Source organism: Sphaerodactylus townsendi, linkage group LG01 (genome assembly GCF_021028975.2).
Source record: "Sphaerodactylus townsendi isolate TG3544 linkage group LG01, MPM_Stown_v2.3, whole genome shotgun sequence".
Taxonomy (NCBI): domain Eukaryota; kingdom Metazoa; phylum Chordata; class Lepidosauria; order Squamata; family Sphaerodactylidae; genus Sphaerodactylus; species Sphaerodactylus townsendi.
In genome coordinates this window covers 163368710-163392142 of record NC_059425.1, presented here as the reverse complement: position 1 = coordinate 163392142, position 23433 = coordinate 163368710, and the positions used below count along the sequence as shown (strand labels likewise).

General features: G+C 40.5%; 1 protein-coding gene across 1 annotated transcript in view; it reads left to right on the top strand.

The window, feature by feature from the left end:
• The window catches only part of NBAS (NBAS subunit of NRZ tethering complex), a 223906-nt gene that overhangs the window by 43909 nt on the left and 156564 nt on the right, over nucleotides 1–23433 (top strand). The window contains 10 exon segments of the mRNA XM_048498827.1: nucleotides 405–533; nucleotides 3391–3454; nucleotides 4405–4598; nucleotides 5264–5521; nucleotides 6988–7113; nucleotides 7409–7560; nucleotides 8612–8749; nucleotides 9829–9907; nucleotides 10497–10601; nucleotides 11466–11602. Coding sequence (XP_048354784.1) covers nucleotides 405–533; nucleotides 3391–3454; nucleotides 4405–4598; nucleotides 5264–5521; nucleotides 6988–7113; nucleotides 7409–7560; nucleotides 8612–8749; nucleotides 9829–9907; nucleotides 10497–10601; nucleotides 11466–11602 — 1382 coding nt within the window.

Below are 23433 nucleotides of genomic sequence, written 5' to 3'. Positions count from 1 at the left end.
TCATTCATGAGTGGTCAAATGGTTCCTAGTAGCTACCGATGCTTAATTCACCTTCATATTGGGCTAAATGAATTAATTTGGTTGATCAGGAAAATTTCTCCTGGTGGCCTCTGCTAGGTAGAAAGATAAGAGTATTTATAGAAAAGCAGTTTGAGAGAGGGAGGGAGGGGGGAGTAGGCAGTGTTCCTGCCATTTAAGGGTCATAATTTACATATTTTAGAGTTCAGAATGGAGGATTCCATAATATAATAAAATATGAAGGATAATTCCAGATTTAATAACGTGGAAGATCTTTAAAATGGAATCCTTGCAGTGGATTTCTTCTGACTGTTGCAATTTCATGCTCTTCCTGAATTTCTTTGTTGTTTTGTTTTTCTTTCGTTGGTGATTGAAACATTGACCAGGATGGCATCTTCAAGATGAGCCTTTCTCCGGATGGCAGTCACTTAGCCGCTGTTCACTTCTCAGGAAAATTGACCATCTGGGCAATTCCCTCTCTCAAGCAGCAAGGAGAATGGGAACAAAATGACCAGGTAAGTGACTATGATTTGATTCTTACTTTTGTAGTACTAGACTTTAACATTTGTTTGGAATTTGCTGTCATCTTTTTTTGGGTTGGGAGAGGTAGCTAATATTTACTCTCTAGAGAACCTTCTCCAAAATGCAGTGATGGGAAAAGATATCAGGGTTACACACACAAGGTAAAAGGCTTGTGTCTGAGTGGTGTGCATCAATTCACAGAGAGTTATAAAATCAACGGATACACCAACCAATACAACCCACACAGCCCCACCCTCAGGTGCATCATCTCTTTCTGTAGTGAACTTTCTGCTCGTTAGATACGGTGTCAGTCATATAGTTCAACCAGAAGTAAACTGAGGATGTGAATTAAAGTTCTCTAGGGTTAGCTTTTCCTCTGTGGCTGCAAATCTTTCTAAATTCACTGATTTGAGATCAAAGCCCATACATCAGTTAGGTATTCTAGGACTGGGGATTTAGGGGGTATAATATAAGCTGACTGCAGAAGTAAATAACATATTTCCATAAGGATGAAATCTTTGCTGTCTGGGTCAGTGGAAGATATGTTGTCTTTTTTAGCCAGGTTACCCCGGTCTCTTCGAGGAACTGCTTTGTCTTAGGGGCTTGGCTTCAATTGATCTGGCAGTTGTGCAGGCCCAAGAAGAGATGCCAGTCAGTGAGTGAGTTGTGCCCTTGTGATGCATTGGTATCCTCCTTACTGTGCTGCCCCCAAGAACTGACCCTTCTCTGTTTGACATATTAGAACAAAGGGGCTTCGTATATATTTTCTCATGTTAAGTCTCCGTCAAGATCAGTAGCTCAGATTTTTTAAAGCAGTTGTTGATGGCATTCAGTGTACTCTGTAAACCACTCTGTACACTGGCTCTTCCAGTGTAAAATTTGAAAACGTACAGAAATAATTCTAATATTTCTTCTACAAGCGACTGAGGGGGGGTATTGTCTGTTTCCCCTTGTTCTAAGTAGTAATACTTTCTTCTTTTTGAACGTACTCTTTGTGTGAGACGGATTGAAAGGTAATGGAAAGTGTGTGGGTGTCGTTGGTGTCTTTCTTTTTTATTTCCTTAAAATCTCTCTGCATGTCTTTATTGTCATACTGATCTTGCTTTCTGTAGTCTTTATCTTGGGAGGGCTAGAACTGAAAGCTGCAAAGCATTTAGCATCTGAAAAATAATTAGCACCATTCCTGTGGAGTGACTCAGGGGTGCGGGGAACCTAGCTGAAGGAAAACGAGAGCGCTATTAGCTGCTTTTATGGCCCTAGCTGATTGGACAGAAAAACAGATGATGTAAATAATAAATGCTTAACATTGTCCTGAATTGTTGTAATAACAAATGAATAGTTATAGTTGAAATTTGTTGGAAATTGCGTATTCCACCTCATCTACAGTTTGGTTTGTATTGTGGATCAGTATTCTGGTTTTCTACAGCAGGAGCTAAAGAACAGATAATTTGGCCAGTCCAGTATTGACCTGAGACTCTGAGCTTTGAACTGCTTCTCTGAAATTGGATTCCATTTTATATCTCTTGCGTTAACCTCAGCTCATCTTCCAGACAGTGTAAATTGTTTGGCTTTGAGCGAATTTCTGTTATTCTGCCAACTATCCTGCGTAGTTCTGCAGTTATCAGACTGGCCTTGTCTAGTTGCTGGGCTGACTTGTGATATGATATTCTGTGATATCTGGCTTCTGAGCCTCTTTGTCATCCATCCTCCCCCTCCCCTGCCACCCATACCCTTTCCACCTTGAGGAAATGCCTGGAAAGAAATTATCCACTAGTTTGGAAGTTGTACAACATTTTTGGCTTGGTTTTTTTGTGTGTTGCCCGGTAAGAGCATGTCAGATGCCACAACTTTTCCGTAGTGTTCCCTGCTTAGACACTGCAGCTGTGGAAAGTCTGCCTTTATCATCACATATTATCATGGTGTAGCTGGCATGGTAACTGGGGTCTGTCCAATCCAAAGGCCTGTATCAAGTCAGGACCTCTAGTTGTTCTAAGACCCCTTCTTATGTATGAGAGTTTCAACTGGAAATCAACAGCCGGTGAACAAGCAGTGCACTGGAAAGATATAAGGAAAGACTGATGTTAGTTGGCCAAATCAACCTGACTTAAGTTGTATAGATTTAAGGTTTGGGGAAGGGGGACGGAAAGAACCCCAAGACAGTCTGAGCTACAGCTTCTCTTCAAATGTCAGCAATCAGCTGCCCTGGATAAAATGTCTGCTTAGTATCTATGGCAACGGTGGCGAACCTTTGGCACTCCAGATGTTATGGACTACAATTCCCATCAGCCCCTACAATTGGCCATGCTGGCAGGGGCTGATGGGAAGTGTAGTCCATAACATCTGGAGTGCAAAAGGTTCGCCACCACTGATCTAGGCATCAGAGCCTGCTGTGGTCACTTCCCTCTCCAAATCTTGCCTCTCAAGGTTTCACCCTCAGTTCTCCAGGAACTTGGAGCTGGTAACCCTAAGGAGAGAAGGATGCAGGAAAAGGGGGAGAGTCTTCAGGGGCTTTCAGGGAAGGAAAGGAAAGGAGGAAATAGTGGGGGAGGGGGAAATGGGATGCCTCCTGCAAGTGGGCACCCACTTCCTGTAAATTCTTTGGGAAAAGAAGCTGCTTTTCAATGTTGCCCATGTGGGTCTCCTATAAGATGCTTTGTTTGACTGAGGTAGTAATGCAATGAAAAAGATTGTCTTTTACTGCTGATATAATGTGCTTTAGCTGATGCAGTGGACCCCGTTTAAATCTTTTGCAGGCTTGTTCAAGGTTGTGATGGAAGGAAATATGCATATTGTGTTTAAAGGGCCCTGCATGGTTTTAGTATTTAAGTGAATTTTTGTTTCTTTTCATAGCCAGGTTACGACGATGTCAAGCCGGAATGGAGACTCTCTCTTGAAAAGCGAAAGAAAATTAAAGGTTAGTGTCACAGTCCTGTTACCACGTTCATGAGTTGCAGAGTGGAGCAGAAAGACCACGGTTTTGTTAAGCCAGTTTGTACAATAACTCTGTTAAGTAATATTAAGGGTACAGCAAAATTCTTGTTCTTACCATGTGCATCTATTCTAAACAATAACAAAACAACTTCACTGGTTCCTGGGTGAATCTATCCTAAGTGTTCTATCTAAGGAAGTGGCTAAAACACAAAAGAAGCATTCTCTCCTGACGTTTCGCCTGCATCTGTGGCTGGCATCTTCAGATCCTCTGAAGATGCCAGCCACAGATGCAGGTGAAACATCAGGAAAGAATGCTGCTAGAATAGCCATAAAGCCCGGAAACCACACAGCGCCCCAGTGATTCCGGCCATGAAAGCCTTCGACAATACGAAGAACCTTCTTTTTCAAAGTTTTGCATTAGCGATTACTGAACTAAGTATATTCCAAATGCAATTTGGCAACCTAATTAGAAATCACTATATCACTGGTGTCTTATGGATATTTTATCTCCCTCCTTTCCCTGACTTAATGTTGGATATAGCTTCCTCTGGATTCTATGAGCATTTACCAGAAAGATGATCTTGGCACAGTCTTGAGAAGTAATAAGACAGTATCTCTTATCTGTGTCTCCAAAAAAAAATCTGTCCTGCTTTATGCGAGTAGGACTGCCTAATATGATTAGCTACATTATTTTTTTAAAGAATTGCATGCAAAAGAAAGTCTAAAGTAAGAGTCTTTAATTATTCAGATTTGCTTTACTTAATCCAGAGGCAACTTTAATTAAAATACTGCCATAAAAATATAGCGAAGCGAGACTTTGTATGTCGCTGATATATTGCCGACTCTCCAGATGACTTTTTATTAAATAATTGAAGCTTGTTCTAGTTCTTGGAGTGCTATTTGAAATGGTTTCCACTTCCTCTCCCTTTCCAGACAAAGCATCATTTTACCCACTAATAGATATAAACTGGTGGTCTGAGAGTGCTGTTATTTTGGCTCGCTGTTCGGGCGCTTTGACTGTGTCCTCGGTGAAGACGCTGAAAAACCTGTTAGGAAAGTCCTGTGAGTGGTTTGAAAGTTCTCCTCAGGTCACTTCAGCTCATGATGGAGGATTCTTATGTTTGGAGGTAGGAAGTGTCATTTGGCTAAATGTTGGAGGGGCCAACATTTGCAATATGTAAAGCACCACTTCATTTAATTGTCCCTCGGGTTATTAAAAAACATGTTACTCTTGTTATGGGGTCAGATACAGTCCAATTAGATCACTTCGAACAAATCAGATATTCTTGGACTTGACTCCAGTTTAATGGAAAATGTAAGAATGGTCATAATGAAAGGGATGAAACAACGGTTTTAAGGTTTTACTCCAAAAATACATTAGCTGATAACGTTTTCCTCCTGTACTTCTAAACACCCCATTTAGAAATATTAAGAATTGTGGTGAATGTTATGGTGGATGTTATATGCTCATCTGTGGACTTATAAATATGGCACTTTTAAATAAAGAGTTACAATAGATTATCATAAAGAGACCATACTAACTCTAATTAAATGTATTTTATTAAGCTTACTCATCCTCAAGAAAGTATTGAATACATATAGTGAGGATGTGCTAATACACCATCTATTGTAATAACTGACTCTGGATGCTTGAGAGGAAATTCATTTTCTGATAATGATTATTTTTGCTCCCTTGAGAATTGTGTTTACTTGTTGCTTCTCAGTTCCCTGAAGCCTGACAGACTTAAGTGTGATTCATTGCCCTGTTTAGTAAGAATTGCTTTCTTTGTAGTGTGAGGTAAAGTTGGCTCCAAAGAGATTGCGCTTGGAGAGCAGGCCTGGCGATGAAGATGGAGGAGAGGATGACTCCGATTCAGATGATGAAAGTTCTACCAAGGCCCAGTATTTTGGCTACATAAAGCAAGGCCTTTACTTTGTGACTGAAATGGAGCAATTTGCGCCTCCGCGGAAACGTCCACGCACTATTATAAAAAATTATCGCCTTGTGAATCTGAGATCTACAACCCCAGAGGAGCTATATCAAAGAAAGGTATTTTCCACTTTCCCTGCCTCTGCCAATATTTACACACAATTGTAAAGTATGCCTTTTTCCCCCTTTGGTTAGAATACCGTACACAAGCCCACCTGTTCCCTGGAAATTGATATACAAATATCTGTAGGTTGTGGTGCATATTATGTTGATTTAAAGCCTCCTTCCAGCAAAATATGTTTTGGATTCATGGGTTAGATGTGTGTTAATTTTGTATTCATGCCAGCAGTGTACCCATATCTTTACAATATTTGGAAGTTGTGAGTAATGTACCATGAATAGCTGCTGAAAATATCTGCAGGTTAAGAGCATATCAATTGAAAAGCCTGTTATGTGCCACTTTCTCATTATTGTTTTGTTAGCCAATTAACGTGCAGATGTTTTTCTTGTGTATAGTTTAAATGACTGCCTTTTTGATATAAATCTTCTTTGGGAATTCACTGTCTTCTCCCATACCCATTGACTATACTCTGACTTCTGTATGTCCTGTATGTCCGCCAACAGAGCTGAGCTGGGGAACATCCTAATTTTCTGTGGTGCCCATCTGTAAAACAGATTGGGCAAAGTGTATTTCATGTGGCGTTTTGTTAAGTGAAAACTGTAGGTTCTTCTGATATCGTTTTGTTGTTCCTGGCTCTCAGTTTACCTTAATGCCACCGTCTGATCTTGGTTTATTCTGCTTGAGGCTGCATGGTTTATTCTTCTACTGATGTTTAAAAATGTCCTGATTTCAATAGTTGAACTGAATTGGGAAGGCAGAATATAATTGTTTTTATAACTTCCAGGTACTTGGTATAGTATTTGGAAGATGAGACACTCCCCCAAGTTTGTCATGTGATTGCAGTCTGAAACATAATGTCATTAATGCCAGAGTGGTGTAGTGGTTTAAGAGCGGTGGACTTTAATCTGGTGGACTGGGTTTAATTCCCCATTCTTCCACATGAAGCCTACTGGGGGACTGTGGGCTAGTCACAGTTCTTGCAGGACTCTCTCAGCCCTAGCTAACTAACAAAACATCTCTTGTGGGGAGGGGAAGGGAAGGAATTTGTAAGCCACTTTGAGATTCCTTCAAGTTAGAGAAAAGTGGGATATAAAAGCCAACTCTTTTCTTCTCTTCATTATGTTGCACGTGATTTACGTGTAATCGAGAAACTGTAGCAAAAGATCAATTGTGGTTGAAACACATATTTGCCATTGCTTCAAATAAACCCTAAATCCGTGGTGGCGAACCTCTGGCACTCCAGATGTTATTGACTACAATTCCCATCAGCCCCTGCCAGCATTGTCAATTGGCCATGCTGGCAGGGGCTGATGGGAATTGTAGTTCATAACATCTGGAGTGCCAAAGGTTCGCCACCACTGCCCTAAATATTTGACATCAAACTGAAAATGCTAGTTTCTGTTTTTTCAACACTTGTAACGTAGTCCATGTTAGTAAATTTAATTTGATACTTTTCTTTTTGAAGATAGATAATGAAGAATATGGTGAAGCTTTATCACTAGCTAAGGCGTATGACCTTGATTCAGACCTTGTTTATCAGAGGCAATGGAGGAAATCGGCTGTTAGCATTGCTTCTATTCAGGATTATCTGGTATGTTTTTCTACTACAAGGCTAGTTGTTAAAAGCATATGAATGTTCCCAATTAATATAGAATGAGTTGTGAATTGCTCTGTCTTTAAAAACCTGCTGAAATAATTGGAAACAAACTTTCATGTAGGCAAATAGATTTGATCTCCAGGTCACGTTTGGAGATGTATGAGGGAACAGTAATGGAACGTTTAACAACGTGATCTAAGGAATCTTAAGTGTATTACTTGGCTTTGGTAATCAGCAGGCTCCAATTAATTGCTTAAATATTTTCTGTCTTTTTTTTTGTCGGGAGTAGAGCAAAATTAATAAACGTTCCTGGGTTCTTCATGAATGCTTGGAAAGAGTTCCTGAGAATGTGGATGCCGCTAAAGAATTGCTGCAGTATGGCTTGAAAGGAACAGACCTGGAAGCTCTCATCGCCATAGGGAAAGGAGAAGATGGTGGCAGGTTTGTGAGGATGATTTGTTGAGGATGATCAGCTCCTTTCTTGTTCAGAAGTGGCCGACTGACCTGAGGCAAATACTGTACAGCAAATGCTGCTAACTTCAGTGCCAAAGTGTCATGTGAAAATTGGGCTGACAAATATCTGGATTTTTGACACACCTGTGAACTATCAAAGTAGTGAAATTAAAGACCCGTGAAAGAGTTAGACTTGCCAAAACACTTTTTCAGATTCTATTCTGGACAATCTTCAAGGGCAGCCTCATGTGGAGCACATTATAGTAGTCTAATCTAGATGTTAACTGGACATGCACCACAGTGGCAAGGTATTTTCTGGCCAGGAAGGGCTGTAGCTGGTTCACTAGCTGAAGCTGGTGGTGAAAGGCACTTCTGACCATCGCTGCCACCTTTTTATCCAGCAGGAGTTGTGGGTCCAGGAGCACCTTCAAGCTTTGAACCTGGGGGAAAGCAGCCACATCCAGGAAAGAGGATAATCCATTTCCTTGGTCAGACCTTCTCCCACTGGTAGCACCTCCATTTTGTTGGGATTAAATTTGAGCTTGTAAGTCTCATCCATTTCAAAATTGCCTCCAAGCACTGGTTCATGGTTTCTACAGCATATTATCCACCAGGGTGACCAAGAACGTTTCCGTGCCAAAACCGGATCTGAAACCAGATAGGAATGGATCTAAATGATCCACTTCATCCAAGAATCTCTGAAGTTGGCCAACAACCATTCATTCACTTTGCTCAAGAATGTGGTTGTTCAACTCTCCTGGGCCCAGAGAAGGGTTTTTTTAGGAGTGGATGCAACCCTGCCTGCTTCAAGGTGGGAGTAGCCACCCCATCTCTCAGGGAGACATTTATTGTCTTCCAGATCAAGTCTACCTAAGTCACTATTCATGTTGATTTCAGATTGAAAACCTATTTCCTCAAAATCTGTCTATCCTTATCACCCTCCCCCCACCCCTTATTGGTCTGTTACTTTTAAAAGGTAACTTTAGTGAAACATGTTCTTGGCCAAGTAGTTCTTCATTACTTTTCATTTTTCTTCCAGATTTATATTACCAGGTGATGTGGACATTGATGGACTACTGTATGAAGAGTTTTTAACTCCTGAGGAAGAAGCAGAAAGTAGGAAGGAACGTGAAGCCATGAAGTATCAAGAACTTCTTCTATCAGTGGACTTTTCTAAGTAAATGCTGTGTTGTGCTCTGTGTCTTCTTGTTATATCTACAGAATCTCCAAGGGAATGTCTTTTACTTATGTTTTAATTCTGACTGAACTGAGGTTCACATTTGAATTATGGTTCATGGATCTTCCCTCCTTTCCTCTTTTTCTAGCTGAACTGATGACAGAAGCAGAAGGGAGCCTCTTTGCCCCTTCTGACTTATAACTCACCAACCTATTTGGCTATTTCTCCATGTATGTCCTCCAACCCCAGGAATCCACTTTTTAAGGCTGGAAGGGACTACTGGAGGGAGGGGAGGAAATCATGGAAGATTCACAACCATCAACACCTTCCCCTGATAAATCACTAGATCTAATCACTGCAATGCTCTTTGGAAGCAGTGGAATTTACTTCGTTTTTCACTGTGTATTTTAAAAAGTTGGAATGAAGTTATTAGATCCAGCACTAATCTCCTATTTCCAGATCTATAATGTTTAGATGCACTTTTGTTTGAATTCAAGACCGTTCTGGAGATGATATATGTCTTTGGATGTCTATCTGCAAGCGCACCTTGATTTAGACTCATTTCTTTGTCTGTTAAAATATTTGTGCCTGTTTTTCCATCCCAAAGGCTTGCAAAGTGGCTTAAGCTAATGAAACTAATTAGAAGGATATCAGTTGAAATGCAAACAGATTTAAAAAAATCAGTTGTAAGTTAAAAGGTGGGTTTTGACTGATAAAGCACTCGACCACAGTTGCCACTGGGAAATTGATGAACTGTCTACTCCTAATTCTAAAAGTTCTGGATTCTCAGAACAGACTGGAGATTCTGATGATGTATCATTTGCACCACTGCCTTATGATGTCAATGATTGGGGTGGTCCTTGAGAATTGTATTGAAGGTCCCTTGGTTCTAGTGTTGGGTAACTTCAGTATTTCACAGCAATGCCCGTTATTTGGTGTGGCTCAAAGATTCATGGCCCCCTTGACACAATTCTTTACTGCAAAATGTCTGACTGCTAACATCTTTGTTTGAACAATCTTTAAAAACACATTAAAATGTCCCCTATTTTTATTTATTTTAATTTTTATTCTGAAAACAGATTAACTTTGGAGCAGAAAGAACTTTGCCGTAGCAGGCTGAAACTACTAACTTATTTGGATCGGCTAGCAACATACGAGGTACGGAAGATAGTTCTTAACCCACAGATTGCTCTCATTGGGGTTTAGATAGTAACTTTAGGATGTGTCTGTGAGTTTTGTCATGAATTCAGAGCTTGCCTGCTTTTTATTGATTATAAAACATGATCCCAACAGCCAACAATTTTACCATGTGTGCACTGAAACATTCTCTCTTTCTCTCTCCCTCCACTTTTTTTCCCTAACAAACAATTCTGTAGCATCTCCAAGTATTTAAAACTTTGTTGTGGTTTGTTTAGGAAGAGGTATGGGTATGTTTCTATTTGTGCTGGAGTGAAAATGTGCAAAGTGTTCTTCACATGTCTGGACAGCCCTCTTGCTTAGATCACAGTAGCACTGCATTAAAACAGCGCAGCCAATTTGAGGGTTATGAAAAAATTGTGGGGAGTCCACATAATATTGTATCATGGCTAATGATAAATTAGACCAGTCCAGTTGGTCTGTTTCTTTTTGCATAGAACTGTGTCAGAAAAATGTATCATTGCTTTGTTGTATACTTTAGCAAACAATGGGAACTTTTCATAATTGTTATCAGTTTCCTCAGGTATTTTTGTAATGGTTTTTTCTTTAGGAAATACTTGGAGGGCCACATGCTGCTGAGCAGAGATACGATGCTGAGTTCTTCAAGAAGTTCCGAAACCAGAATATCATTCTTTCTGCAAGAACATACGCTCGGGTATTTAACATTCTCAAAGCTTACTAACAGATGATTGTTAAACACCAGTTTTGATCAGTAGTGGCTACTGCCATCATATCAAGTGAGCCATTTGTATGATGCTGTTTACTGTATTTAAAAAAATGGTCTCATTAGAAAAGCCTTGACCTGAGAGTCTGGAGAGCCACTGCCAGTCTTGGTAGATAACAGGGAAAAGGTCTGATTCAGTGTAAGGCAACTTTTTGACCTCTTCATGGTATCTTTTCCATGGTTTCATTCCATTACACTTCTGCAAAATTTGAAGACCTGCATTTGAAGGAGCAGCAGTGGCGTAGGAGGTTAAGAGCTCGTGTATCTAATCTGGAGGAATCGGGTTTGATTCCCAGCTTTGCTGCCTGAGCTGTGGAAACTTATTTGGGGGATTCAGATTAGCCTGTGCACTCCCACACATGCCAGCTGGGTGACCTTGGGCTAGTCACAGCTTTTTTGGAGCTCTCTCAGCCCCACCCACCTCACAAGGTGTTTGTTGTGAGGGGGGAAGGGCAAGGAGATTGTAAGCCCCTTTGAGTTTCCTACAGGAGAGAAAGGGGGGGGGGTATAAATCCAAACTCCTCTTCTCTTCTTCTTGCCAATCCACTTGTTGGAAGGTTCTGAGGTTTAAGCAAGTATTGTTCATGTCTACCTTGTAGATTCTTTTTTTATTCAACACATTAATGAGGAATCTCTAGCTTTAACTATGAAAGAATGACATATATTTGCCCAATCATTTGATGTGCATAAGGAGAGAGAATTATGCAATCATCATAATTTTTGGATATGGTTCTTTAGGAACCAGAACAGTCCAACAGTTGTTTCCTGAATATTAAAACTGAACTATTTGTGCAGGAGAGCAATGTAAGAGCCCTGGAGATTTTGTTCACATACCATGGATCAGACTTGCTTCCCCATCGATTGGCAATTCTGTCTAATTTTCCAGAGACTACCTCTCCGCATGAATATTCCTTTTTGCTGCCTGAAGCTTGGTAAGTACATACTTGCTGAATATCAGTGAAAGACTATAATTTCACACACACATGTCCTTTGAAATTTTGGGGATTTTAGTACAAAATGACAATTCGTATCCTCTAACAGTCAGTTTAAAAGCAATGCCTAGGCAGCTAGGGAGAAGTTCAGTAAATACATTTCTAGCTGATGATAACAGAGAGGTAACCGTGATTAAGAAATTGAGTGTTAACCTCAGGAATATGAATTCTACTTCTAAACTGTTCTCTTGAATGTTCTGTTCCATCTTAATGACTGCAGCTCAGATCTGTTCTGATGTTTTCCAGTAACGCTATCCAGGGGTTTGGATTTAGCAGGATCTGAAATTGTAGCTCTTTGTACTGGGTTCAAATTTTCGTTAAACGGAAGCTCTGGTTAGCTTTAACAGCAGTTACACTCTGACCTGGCAATTCTTTGAACAATGGTTCAGGTGGCAGGATTTTTGTCAAAGGACAGATATCCTTGAGTTTGGAGGCTGCTGTCTTAATGGTGAATAAGACAAAGCCAGCATTAGAGTTGTACTGGAAGATGTAAGATATAGGCAGATATATGTGACATATATAAAACTAATGCAAGTTTTTGCACCCGTACGGATCAGAATGTTTTCTCTGGACAGGTAGGATTAGATTGCTTGCCCCCACTGCTGAAGTATATGGGTTCATTCTTCTTGTCATCTTCAGTTTCTGCTTCTTGCTTATATAGCAATTCTGAAATGTTAATGAGGTATCTGGTGCCACAACATTGGGGCAACAAATGAGTTAACTCTTCTTTTCCCCCTTCTAATAGCGATTGGTAAACCTGCCCTTTGAAATTCAGACAGCCCTGCAGATGCTAAATGAAGGAGCTTTTCCAGGAGAATATCTGTCCTTGAAAGGCACATGTGTACTCAGCTATAATTAGAATACTCTTTGTTTGAAGTTGTTTTATGCTTGCATATTAGTTGTAGAAGGAGACTTGAAGCGCATTGCTGGAAGCTTGTAAATCAGAACTGGAAAGACTTCAAAGATCTCTGCGTAATCACTAAATGTTAAATTGTTATCTTTAAAAAAATGGTTTGAGGCAAACGTGATAATCTTTTGTAATTCAGCCTATTATTATTTATGCTCAATGTCTTTATGCATACCATAGGACAGGGAGAGACCCATATTGTTTTCTGTGTTTTCTTTGAAGAAAGTACGGATTAATGGTCCCCCATAAATTACACACGTTGTGATGTGTAAACTCTTCCATTGCAGTAGGTCTCCGTCATCCAGGCTAGTTAGGTCATCTCCATTTGCTGCAGGCAGGGCCATGCACATTTTTTGCAGACTCTTCCAGACTCTAGGAGGCTGGCCTTTCCAGTTCAGATAGCCCTGCTGCTGCAGTGAGGCGCATCACAAGTTTGCTCTGTAGCAATAATCTATTCTAAAACATGGAAATCGATCTGATGTCAGCTAAAACGTCCAATGGACAAACAGAAAAAAAAACATCTGACTGAATTCCTCAGTTTTGGCTGTGGACTAACGAAAGGCCTTTGTGACCTGGTCAGAGCAGGGCACTTGGGAACCTCAGAAGTTGTCATTGCTCCATCAAATCCCCTGTAAGAAACCAAGGAGTGGGGGCAAAGTGTGGGAGTTACATTGGAAACCAGAAGTTCCCACGCAGAGGCAGATCCAGATCACTCTCGGGGTGAGCCACTGGCAGATCCGGAGCCACTACCACAATCACCTAGAGAACCACTGGGACCAGTACTGAATCTGTTTGGCCCAGTGTTCTTCCCACAATTGCTGTTTTCCGGGGAGCAACTCAAAGCCTGAGCTATTCAAACATGACACAGGCAGCTCTTTTCCTCGACATGTTCTCCCGGCCGAATCCAGAGTGGGTTTTTAAGTGGTGTTTTCCTGGTCAGAGACCAGTGAGCAACCACAGGCTGCTCCTCCCTCCCAACGCACAAGGTCAGCCGGCAGGCTCTAATGAAGCTGGGGGCGGGGCTGGGACAAGCTCTGTGCCGCCGCGAAGCCGCTTGTTGCTGCACTCTGGAGGGTGAACGGGGAACCCCCGCAGCCAGCAGGGACTTCAGGCCTCTAACGAGGCTGGGGGCGGGGCCGGGATAACCTCCGTGCGGCTGCACAAGCCGCTTGTTGCTGCCCTTCTTGGAGGGTGAAGGGGGAACCCCCAGGACCCCTGGCTGGCTGGGCTTCCTCAAACCCCGGGAGGCAGAGGGAGCTCCTTATTTGGGCAGTGACTCCCCCTGATGTCACTGTCCAAATAAGGAGCTCCCTCTGCCTCCTGGCTTCCCACCTTCGGCTTATATGAGAGTCAATAAGTTTTCCCTGGTTTGGGCAGTAAAATTAGGTGCCTCGGCTTATACATGGGTTGGCTTATACACGAGTATATACGGTATGTAATTCCTGTATTCTTCAAATCATCTCTAAAAACAAGTGTGTGGGAGCTTGTTTTTATCTTTGTTCAGTACCAGTTTTTCCAACATTATTTCAACGAGCTGTCTGGCCATTTTCTTCCTCTCTGAATGCTGTGAACACCACTGAAAACTTCACATGCTTTTAACACCTGTATAAAAGATTTAGTGCAAGTCAGCATATGAAGGATAGCTTCACTTTTTTGTAAACGTGATAGACACTGTATCCTGTAAAATACGCTGAATGCTGCATGGTCTGACTCCACAAGGAAATACGATCACGTGTGCTGGGAATATTTGGGAGCTGTGATGAATAAGGATGGTTTGGATTGCTCTGTGGATTGCTCTGCCTTGCCCTAAAATATCCCTGCCACGCCCTGGAACACCCCCACCAAGCCCCAGAATGCCCCCGCCACACACCCCACCCCATTGGTGCTATGCCACTGGTTCTCCCCTCCCCTACTGAAATTGTGGCTAACTTTTTTGTCAGGGGTTATATAGTACTTGAAAAAGTCTTAAAAGGTAAACAGGAAGAGCCACAACCTCTGCTGCGCACATGCGTGTATGTCCCCCACCCTTTACTTTGATTACAGCCCTTTTAATTTGAGTTTTGCCCATGCTGAAAAGGCAATTGCAAAAGACTCTCACACAAAACGACAGCAACAATATCAACTTAAAAATGTAACTGCGTCCTAACTTACATGGCTCCTTAATCTGAACAACCTGGAAAATACTTTTATACTATTTCGCTTAGAGTTTGTGCAGCAAGTTGTAATTTTTAGCATGCAAAATAATTCCGAGCTCTTATTTTCCAATTCTGTTCCTTCTTGGTTCCTCCAAGGAATGTGCAGGCTTTAAACGATAACAGGTTTTAAAGGATTATTAAACTTTCATAGGAAGACGTGTTTGCCAGTGTAAATTATAAGACTTTTATTAGATTTTATACAGCCTAATTCAGTTGATGATAGCTTCTTGCTTCTACTGAATTGCAATCATTTAAATGAAGTTTATAGGACCTTTTTTAACAGCGTATTTTTACATCTTGGAATGCAGCATTGTCACAAATGAGAAATAAGATTACGATAGTGCATCCAGTTCCGTCATTTTTGCAAAAAGCCAATTAGACAACCTAATCCAAATCTAGTTCATGAATGTTATGTTGCTCCTAAGTAGCAACAAAGAAATACTTCGTGTAAATCAAACAAACAATAACCCTGTCCTCAGAAATACAAAGTCAAGTGCATTTTGAGTTCTCTTTTGATGTTGCATTTTCTAAACAAAAATAGTTCAACCTGAAACTGTTCTTCCTGGTCATTTAAAATCTAGGTTACAACAACTGTTGGCTTATTGAGTCTTCTAGGTGCCAAGGTATATGGCTATATGCACAGACTTTTAATGACTGACATTTTTTTTGTATTGAAGTTGAGCATTTGAGTATATGCCAAAAAACGAATGACTTTCCCAGCCTTTGGCAAATGATTTTGTCTTAGAATTACGGGTCAAAATTTTAACGACAGCATTTCTTCAACATTAAGTCCTGGATTATTTTCTAAATAATGTTGCATCACAGTATCGTTGGACGGCACATGGCGTTTTTAAGAAGCGTTTTCACACAATTTCTTTCTTTTTCTTCTTTTATTCCTATTAAAGTCACCATGATGGAACTGATGGAATGCAGGAAATTCCAGGTTCAATCTCTAGTCTATCCAATTAAAAGGAGTATAAGGCAGATTTATGTGGGCGATCACCTTTTTGCTGCAGTTTGGGCAATGGCTTTTGTGAAGAAGATCACTGGATTATCACTTAAGAAATTGAATGATGATACATGAGCTCCTCAATTCACTGAATAAAACAGTGTGGAACAGAACAGCAAATCACAGTAGATGCCGATGCTGGCATGCCACTGTGTGATGTGGAGAGAACATGGAGAGAACATACTGGGCAGACGCCTACTACTTTGTAGCTTATGTACAAGGATACAATTCTACATGGTATACAGATAAAGAAGAGCTGTGATCTACCCAGATTCTTGTCAGCAGCTATTTAGAGAGAGGCTGGTACCTTCCATCCCCCCAAGTTTTTTACTGGCCCACAATATTACCCCAGAAATTATTGTCCTCATATTCCTCCTTATGATCACTGCAGGATTATTTAGTGCTATTTAGGGCACCAGTCTTAGTTCTGGGTCTGCTAGTTGCTAACCCCTGTGAGTATTACATGCTTGACTGTTAAGGAAGAGAACATAAAACTATTAGGCTGATTCCGCATGGGCCAAAAACAGCAGTGAGAAAACAGTGTGAAAATGGTGTAAAAGAGTTTAAAACGGTGTAAAAGGGTTTATACTGTTTTCACACTGTTTTCACACCGCTGTTTTTGGCCCATGCGGAATCAGCCCTAGTTTATTATTTATTTGTTTTATTTAAAATATTTATTTGCCGCCTTTCTTCCTTGTGGAACTCAAGGTGGCCATTAAAGAAGGTAGAAAAACAAACACCTGTAGGTAAAAGCAGCAGGTGTGGCTGAGCTGTCATGGTCTTGAAGAGCTTGAAGGACATTTTGTGGGTCGTGAGGCAGGGAAGGGAAGGCTGTGTTGCCATGAAAATCAACACATCATAATTTACAAAGAGTGAGAATAGGTGGAGAATAAGGCTGGCAGAAGATAAATATTTTGAAACCCAGGCTTACCTCTTGATGAGAGTTCAAGGTTGGCATGTATTTTCAGTAGCTATTTCTTCAGCTGTATCTTTTGGCTGTCAGCCTGATGTGTTCTTTCGTATTCTTCTCTTCCTCTTAGCCTTCTTCCTGATAATAGCTATTGTTTGTGAACTGTCTGGTATTGCCAGAAGTCAACATTTGTTTTCTAGATAAATGGTAATATCCCCCTCTTCCCCCCACCCTCCAAAGCCTATGCCTTTAAAGAAAATGGGAGAAAGTCTTAAGGCTTAGTTGCACAAGCTAGAAGGGTGTAATATTTCTATTTTGTCTGGTATGTTGAGAAAATTAGAATCCTTGTGTTTGTTGTGAGAATTATTCTTTCAAATTTAAGAGGTAGTACTTTTGGGGAAAATAATGCCCTTTGTAATTAGAAATATACGTAGCCAAAGCCTCTTAATTTCTCATTGTTCTTCTTTCTCATGCATTAAGCGACAATATTGCTTTGTTATAGCCAACATACTAGTCTCATAGAAGTCAAATAAATTCAAATAAATGGCTCCCTTAACAGCTGTAACTTTACTGAAAAGTGCAGTTATGGTTGCAGGGTTTTTTAAAAAATCCACATTTAAGATAACAGTTCTTGTGCATGTTTGCTTGTTTTCACTGAAGCTTTCTCGGATGAGAAATACCACAAGCCGATGTCTGAATGTTTTTTCAAGACTGCCATTTGTGAAAGATGCAACTGTAGTCCAGTTGGGATATCGGTCTAGCATACATGACTATGTGCAGATCAGAGACCATTTTCTAAAAACTGAGATTGTCATCTTTAATTTTATATGCATATACTAATGAAATTGAATTCTAAAGCCTCTGGCCAGAATCTCATTATCTTGGATTATGGTGTGCTTTCTCACCTTTCTGCTTAAGCTGAATTCCTCTTCACACACAGAATTCTCTTGTTTTTGTCCTTCTTCCTGTTTGAAATATTAGGGTTCTGAAGGGTGGAATGCCTCAGTCCTATAATTAAACATGCCTTTTTGTCTAAAATGTCATTTTTACTTTATTTTCCCCCATTTGTATACAATTTTTATTGACAGCAGAGTTGCTTTCAAAAAGCCTATTAAGTTTTGTGTTGCTGTGTGTGTTTTAGAAAGAGCAGCTGTGATTGACAACTGCCAATATCTGCTTTTTTAAAAAATGGGTACCGGTAACTTTCATTTAAAAAGTACATGATAGAAACACACTTTTAAAGCTATTGAAACCAAACATATGTACCTAATTAAAACAATTAGAACCAAAGCTAAAATACACATGCAAAAAAAATGTAACTATGAAAACAGAGCATAAATAAGGGATCACAAAGGGAATGCCAGACCAAATTTTAAAAATATTTACCCAGTAGTGGAGGATGACAGTAAAAACACACAGGCAAGTCTGTCTGAGGAGATAGTTCCAGAATGTAGGGGCTGTGACTGAGAAGGTCCTTTCCCACTTTGACACTCACCTAATCTCGGAAGACGTGGACACCCAGCCCAGGGCCTCGGTAATAACCATAGTAGTAGTCCTTTAGGTAGGCTGATCCCAAGTTATGTAGGGATTTATATATATAGGTCAGCACAAGCACCTTCAATTGTGACTGGAAACATATTGGGAGCCAGTGTAGTTAGACCTAGACTATGGGCTGTATTACACATTCCAGTCAACATCCAGGCTGCTGAATTCTGCACCAACAAGTTTCCAAACGCTTTTCAAAGGCAGCCCCATGTAAACTTTATTGCAGTAATCTAAATGTAACAAAAGCATGCATCACAATGGTCAGATTTTTCTGCCCTTGTACCAGCTTCATTTGGCTAACCAACTGAAGCTGGTACAAGGCACTCTTGGTCAAAACTCCTTTCTGCCTATCCAGCAGTAGATCTGAGTCCAAGAGCATTCCCAGATGAAGGCTGTGTTCTTCAAGGAGGGTGTAGCTCCAAGTAGAACAGGTAGCCTCTTAAGTCTTGAGTCAGACCTTCTACTCACCAATAGCGCTTTTGTCTAGTTTATAATTTGTTAATTCTGAAATTTAAAGAGAGGTATGTTTTAAAAGCACTACTTATTAGTTTTATATCCCACTCCCCTCTAATAATAGTAGTAATAATAAACTGAGGTCGTCCCAGTGGTAATCGGCACCCTGGGCACCATTCCAAAAACACTAGGGCAGCACTTGAAAAATCTTCAAATTGACAAAATCAACATCTGTCAGATTCAGAAGGCAGCCCTGCAAATATCTGCATTCTCTGGGTTGCATTGCTTTTGCATTTGGGAGAGGGGGGGGGGGGCTAGCTAAGAAGGCACCAGGAGACCCACTCAAGGATGTTTTGCCAGTGCAATATTGTCACAGTACTATCTGACATATTTTAGCCTTTCTTTAAATGTTCCTTAATATTTATAGTAATGCTCCCAGGCACACTTGGAAGTAAATACCGCTGGCAATGAATAAATGATGTTTGGTTTGAGCTATATCATCATTTGTAGTTCGCTCGTTGTCATTTTTCATATTTCCCTGGCTTTATTTGTAATGTGCCTGTTGTACTGGGTGCCATATAAAAACTAAACAGATATGATGTTGCCTCAAGGCTTATGATTTAATCTAGTAACGTACAAGGAAAAACGGGGCCTCATTTTCCAAATGCTAATCAAAAGGGGAAAACAGAAAGTAACTCACAGGAGAAGCAAGAGAGGGAAAAGGGGCATTCTTTCTTTTCATTTTAAGTGGTATGACAGAGAACCAATTGCATCAGCAATGGAAGAGAGTTGCATACCTGCTGACATACCTGCCAACATTTCACAAATTAAAACAGGAGCACTCCTGTGTACGAATAGATCGATTTGTGAAAAGTGCCTGGCAGATGGTAGTGAGACCAATTTAATGCCACAAGCTCAAAGCAGGAACTACAGTGTCATGGAAAGCCGGATTTCTCTGGATGAAAAAAAAGTCAGTGAAGCAAGTCAAACGTAAATAGTACACATGTATATTAACAGTATTGCATTAATGCTATGTTAGACTGTTGGTTTGCTGAGAAGCACAAGGCTGCTTGTATAAGCCCAGCAATTCTCAACCAGGGTTCCCTGGTACCCTGGGGTGCTGTGAGCATGTCCCAGGGGTACCGCGGCAACACTACTGCCCCCCCTCATTTTTGTGGTGTCTCCCACCGGCGCCAGCAAGGACATGGAGCTGGCCCATGAGGCAGGGCCTGCCACAAGGTCAGCAGCCACCACCACCCCCAGTGCTACCCTTCACCCTGGGAGGGGAAGGTGGGGTGTGTGGCAAGCAGGGGCAATGGGAGGAGAAGGTGGAGGGTGGCGGCAGGGGTACCGTGAGATATGAAGAGTGAGGTCAAGGGTACCCTGACCTCGAAAAGGTTGGGAAACACTGGACTAGCCCAATAACAGTCAGTGAATACACTGAAGGTGCCAGCCACAGACGCAGGTGAAACATTAGGAAAGAGATCGGCCAGATCATGGCCACACAGCCTGGAAAACCCACAACAACGAGTCAGTGAATTTGTTTGTACTTAGGGTTTACAGTCTGCTGTAACATTTGCCACACAGAATTAAGTCTAGTATCTCTCTTTTAAATATATGGATATAAATAAAAGCAAGGACCTCAACAACAAATGTAAGCCAGATCATACCAACACTTTGTCTCCGTCAGACAAAAGTAATCTACTCTTTTTTCCTCAGCATTCAGCAATAAACCCTGTGTTAGATGCCTTCCTAGTTAAAGTTATACTCTTCTCTCTGTTGAAATCAGTGAGCTTTTAAAGTATAACTTTTTAAAGGATAACGCCGTTAGTCATTTATGTAATTACATGAGATCAATTATTAGAAGTGTTGTGCGTGAGAGACAGTTTGTCACCTATGCATGCATCAAATGATAAGGGTATATATACCATGTAGGGAAAAAAACCTCTTTGCAATGCCTCCTCTGTTCTTTACTTATAACTGTCATGGAGTGAAATCATAACCAGGGTTACCCTGAAATAAGTTCCATTGTGGGGGGGGGGGGGGGCTTGTTCCTAGGAAAGTGTTCTTGGAGTGCAAAATTAGATTTTAAAAAACCCTTTTGCTTTAAAATTTAGCAAAAGGGGGAAAAGGATGATCTGTATGAGCAGAAAAAAAATTAAAGTCCCCTTATTTCTTTTAGAAAAGACAAAGTCTTTGAGACCCTTAAAAAATAAAGTGGTTATATTTATTATAAAACATATTCCCCTTCCCCCCCTCCAAAAAACCCCCCCCTGGGATGTGAAGAGCCTTGTGATCTGAGAGAGGTGTGTTACTGAAAATAGTACTGCACATTTTGGGGAAAGATCAAATGCTGGGTACGTTCCCAATTGGCTAGCTAATTAGGAGCTAACCGTTGGACTTGGCTCAAAAGGCGATCTAGTTTTCTAGGGAGAGGAATTGCTCTTAAACTACTTTACATCTAGTCTAGATATGAAAAAGAAATCATTATTCTTATCATAACCATTATAGAAAGATTCTCAAATTTGTTTTGTTTGTATTGTATCAAATTTGTTACCCCGCTCTTCCCAGTAAAACAGCCAGGCTCAGAGTGGCTTATACACGTGGTTGAAATATAAACAGTGCAATATATAGTTCAGGGATGACAAAACACCAAAATATCAAATGATTCTCTTTGCATGTGATTTCAGTGTTCAGTTCCATATTATCTCGGGTTGGTACCCTGACAGTTTTCAATAGAGGGAAAAAATTCTTCTAACCATCCCTCTAGGTTTTGTTCACCCTGGCATTTCGTTTCTAAATGAACAGAATTATGAACACAACAACCTTGATGTTAACTTTAGCTCTACTGGGTTTTTTTTGTTTTTTTTAGTGGTGGTGGTAGACAGCTTTCATTCTATTACTTAAATGTCAGTTTTTTGCATGTGCCCAGTAATGGTTTTCAACTTCATATCACATGCTGGGCTTCTCTACAGAGGGCAAAATGTCTCTGTTCCATTTTTGCATAACTGAAAGCAAATCTGTATGATTGACTGCAAGATAAAAAGGCTGGCAAAGCCTGATTTTACAGAGCAGTGGTTTATTTGCACAGTCGTCACAATGTATTCTTGCTGTGAATAGTTTGTGAGTGACAATCCTGAATGTTGGTTGTGGGGTATGGTATATATAATATATTTTGAATTACAAATAATATACAACTGAAGTCATCCTTATTTTTCACTGGAATCCTACCTTTGGGAGAAAGATTTGATGTCGTCCCTCTCTATGCAGAAAATGTTAATTATTTTGCAGATATAGACGACACATACAGAAAGGAAAAAAAGCCCATCTGATCTCCCCTCCCCGCAGAGTAATAATAGTAAAAGAAACCACACACGCATATGGTGACTTCCAGCTACCTCGTTATAGATCCAAACGCAAATCTTGTTTCGTGCTTATGGTTGATATCTGCATATTTTTCACTTTTAGCCCTTCTTATAAAACTACTTTAGTCCAATCTGCTGTTTTCATTTAAATCTCGAATCCTGCCATTATTTCTCTGTTCGTAAATATTTTCAGTAGTTAGTCCGCAAAGGGTTTCCAGTCCTCAAGGAAATTGTCCATGTTTTTGTCTCTCATAAATGCCGTCGGTCTTGCCATCTCTGCTTATTCTGTGACTTTTAAAATCCAGTCTTGTTTTGTTGGAATTTTATCGTCCCTCCATTTGTATGCATATGAAATACTTGCTGCAGTTGTCAAGTACACAAAAAGCATTCTGTATTGATCAGGAATATCCTTTCCCATCAACCCCAACAAAAATGCCTCAGGTTTTTTTCTCAATTGTTATTTTCATAATCTTTTCCATTTCCTTTACAATCATATCCCAAAACAATTTTGCCTCTTTTCATGTTCACCACTTATGAAAAGAGGAACCATCATGTTGTTGACATTTCCAGCATTTGTTTGATACCCTTTATACATTTTGGACAATTTTTTCAGTGTTAAATATTATCTATACATCATTTTATAGTAATTTTCCTACAAATTGGTGTAGTCTGTGTATAAGTGTTCATTAGGAGCCTTTTCGCAGAGATGTGAATATTGTTACCCAAAGCGCTATGTACACGAAGGCCCTGCAAATAGCCAAAATGTCTTCTTGCCAGTGCAGAGAAAACACGTGTATGTAGAAGTGAAAATACATTCAAAGTTGTGTACAACGAAGTCAAAATTCAAACCAACACTCAGAAGAATGAGGGAAATGAAATTTTAAAAATAAAAGGAGGTTTTTATTTACTTAGCAGAAGAGGAGAGGAACGTAAAAGGTTTGAACAGTTTGCAGCGTCAAATGGCAGTTTCCAGAATAGAAAAACATAAGCACTAGTAAAATAATTGGAACCTTTCCCTAATAAGCTACCTGCCTTTAGGGAAAAGCTAAAGTGTGTGTGTGTGTGGTGGGGGTGAGAAGTAAGGCCCAAAACCTACAAACTTGTTCTTTGGCAGTGAGGAAACTGCACCAGGAGAGTAGCAGTAAAGCAGGTGGAGAAGCAGAGATGCCAACCAAGAAGCTGGGGATACCTGAATGGATCCCAATCTGGCTACCAAAAACTGGGGCCGAGGGGTAACATTTTGTACACTTTTGCCAAGAATGAGGAGGGAACAGCGAGTTGGCAGTGGGATGTGAGAGTAGAAAAATTCAAACTTTCTGGGGATGGACTGTCTGTGAATAATCTTCTTTTGTTTGCGTGTGGAGGGGAATTTCCCTTTAGTTTTTAA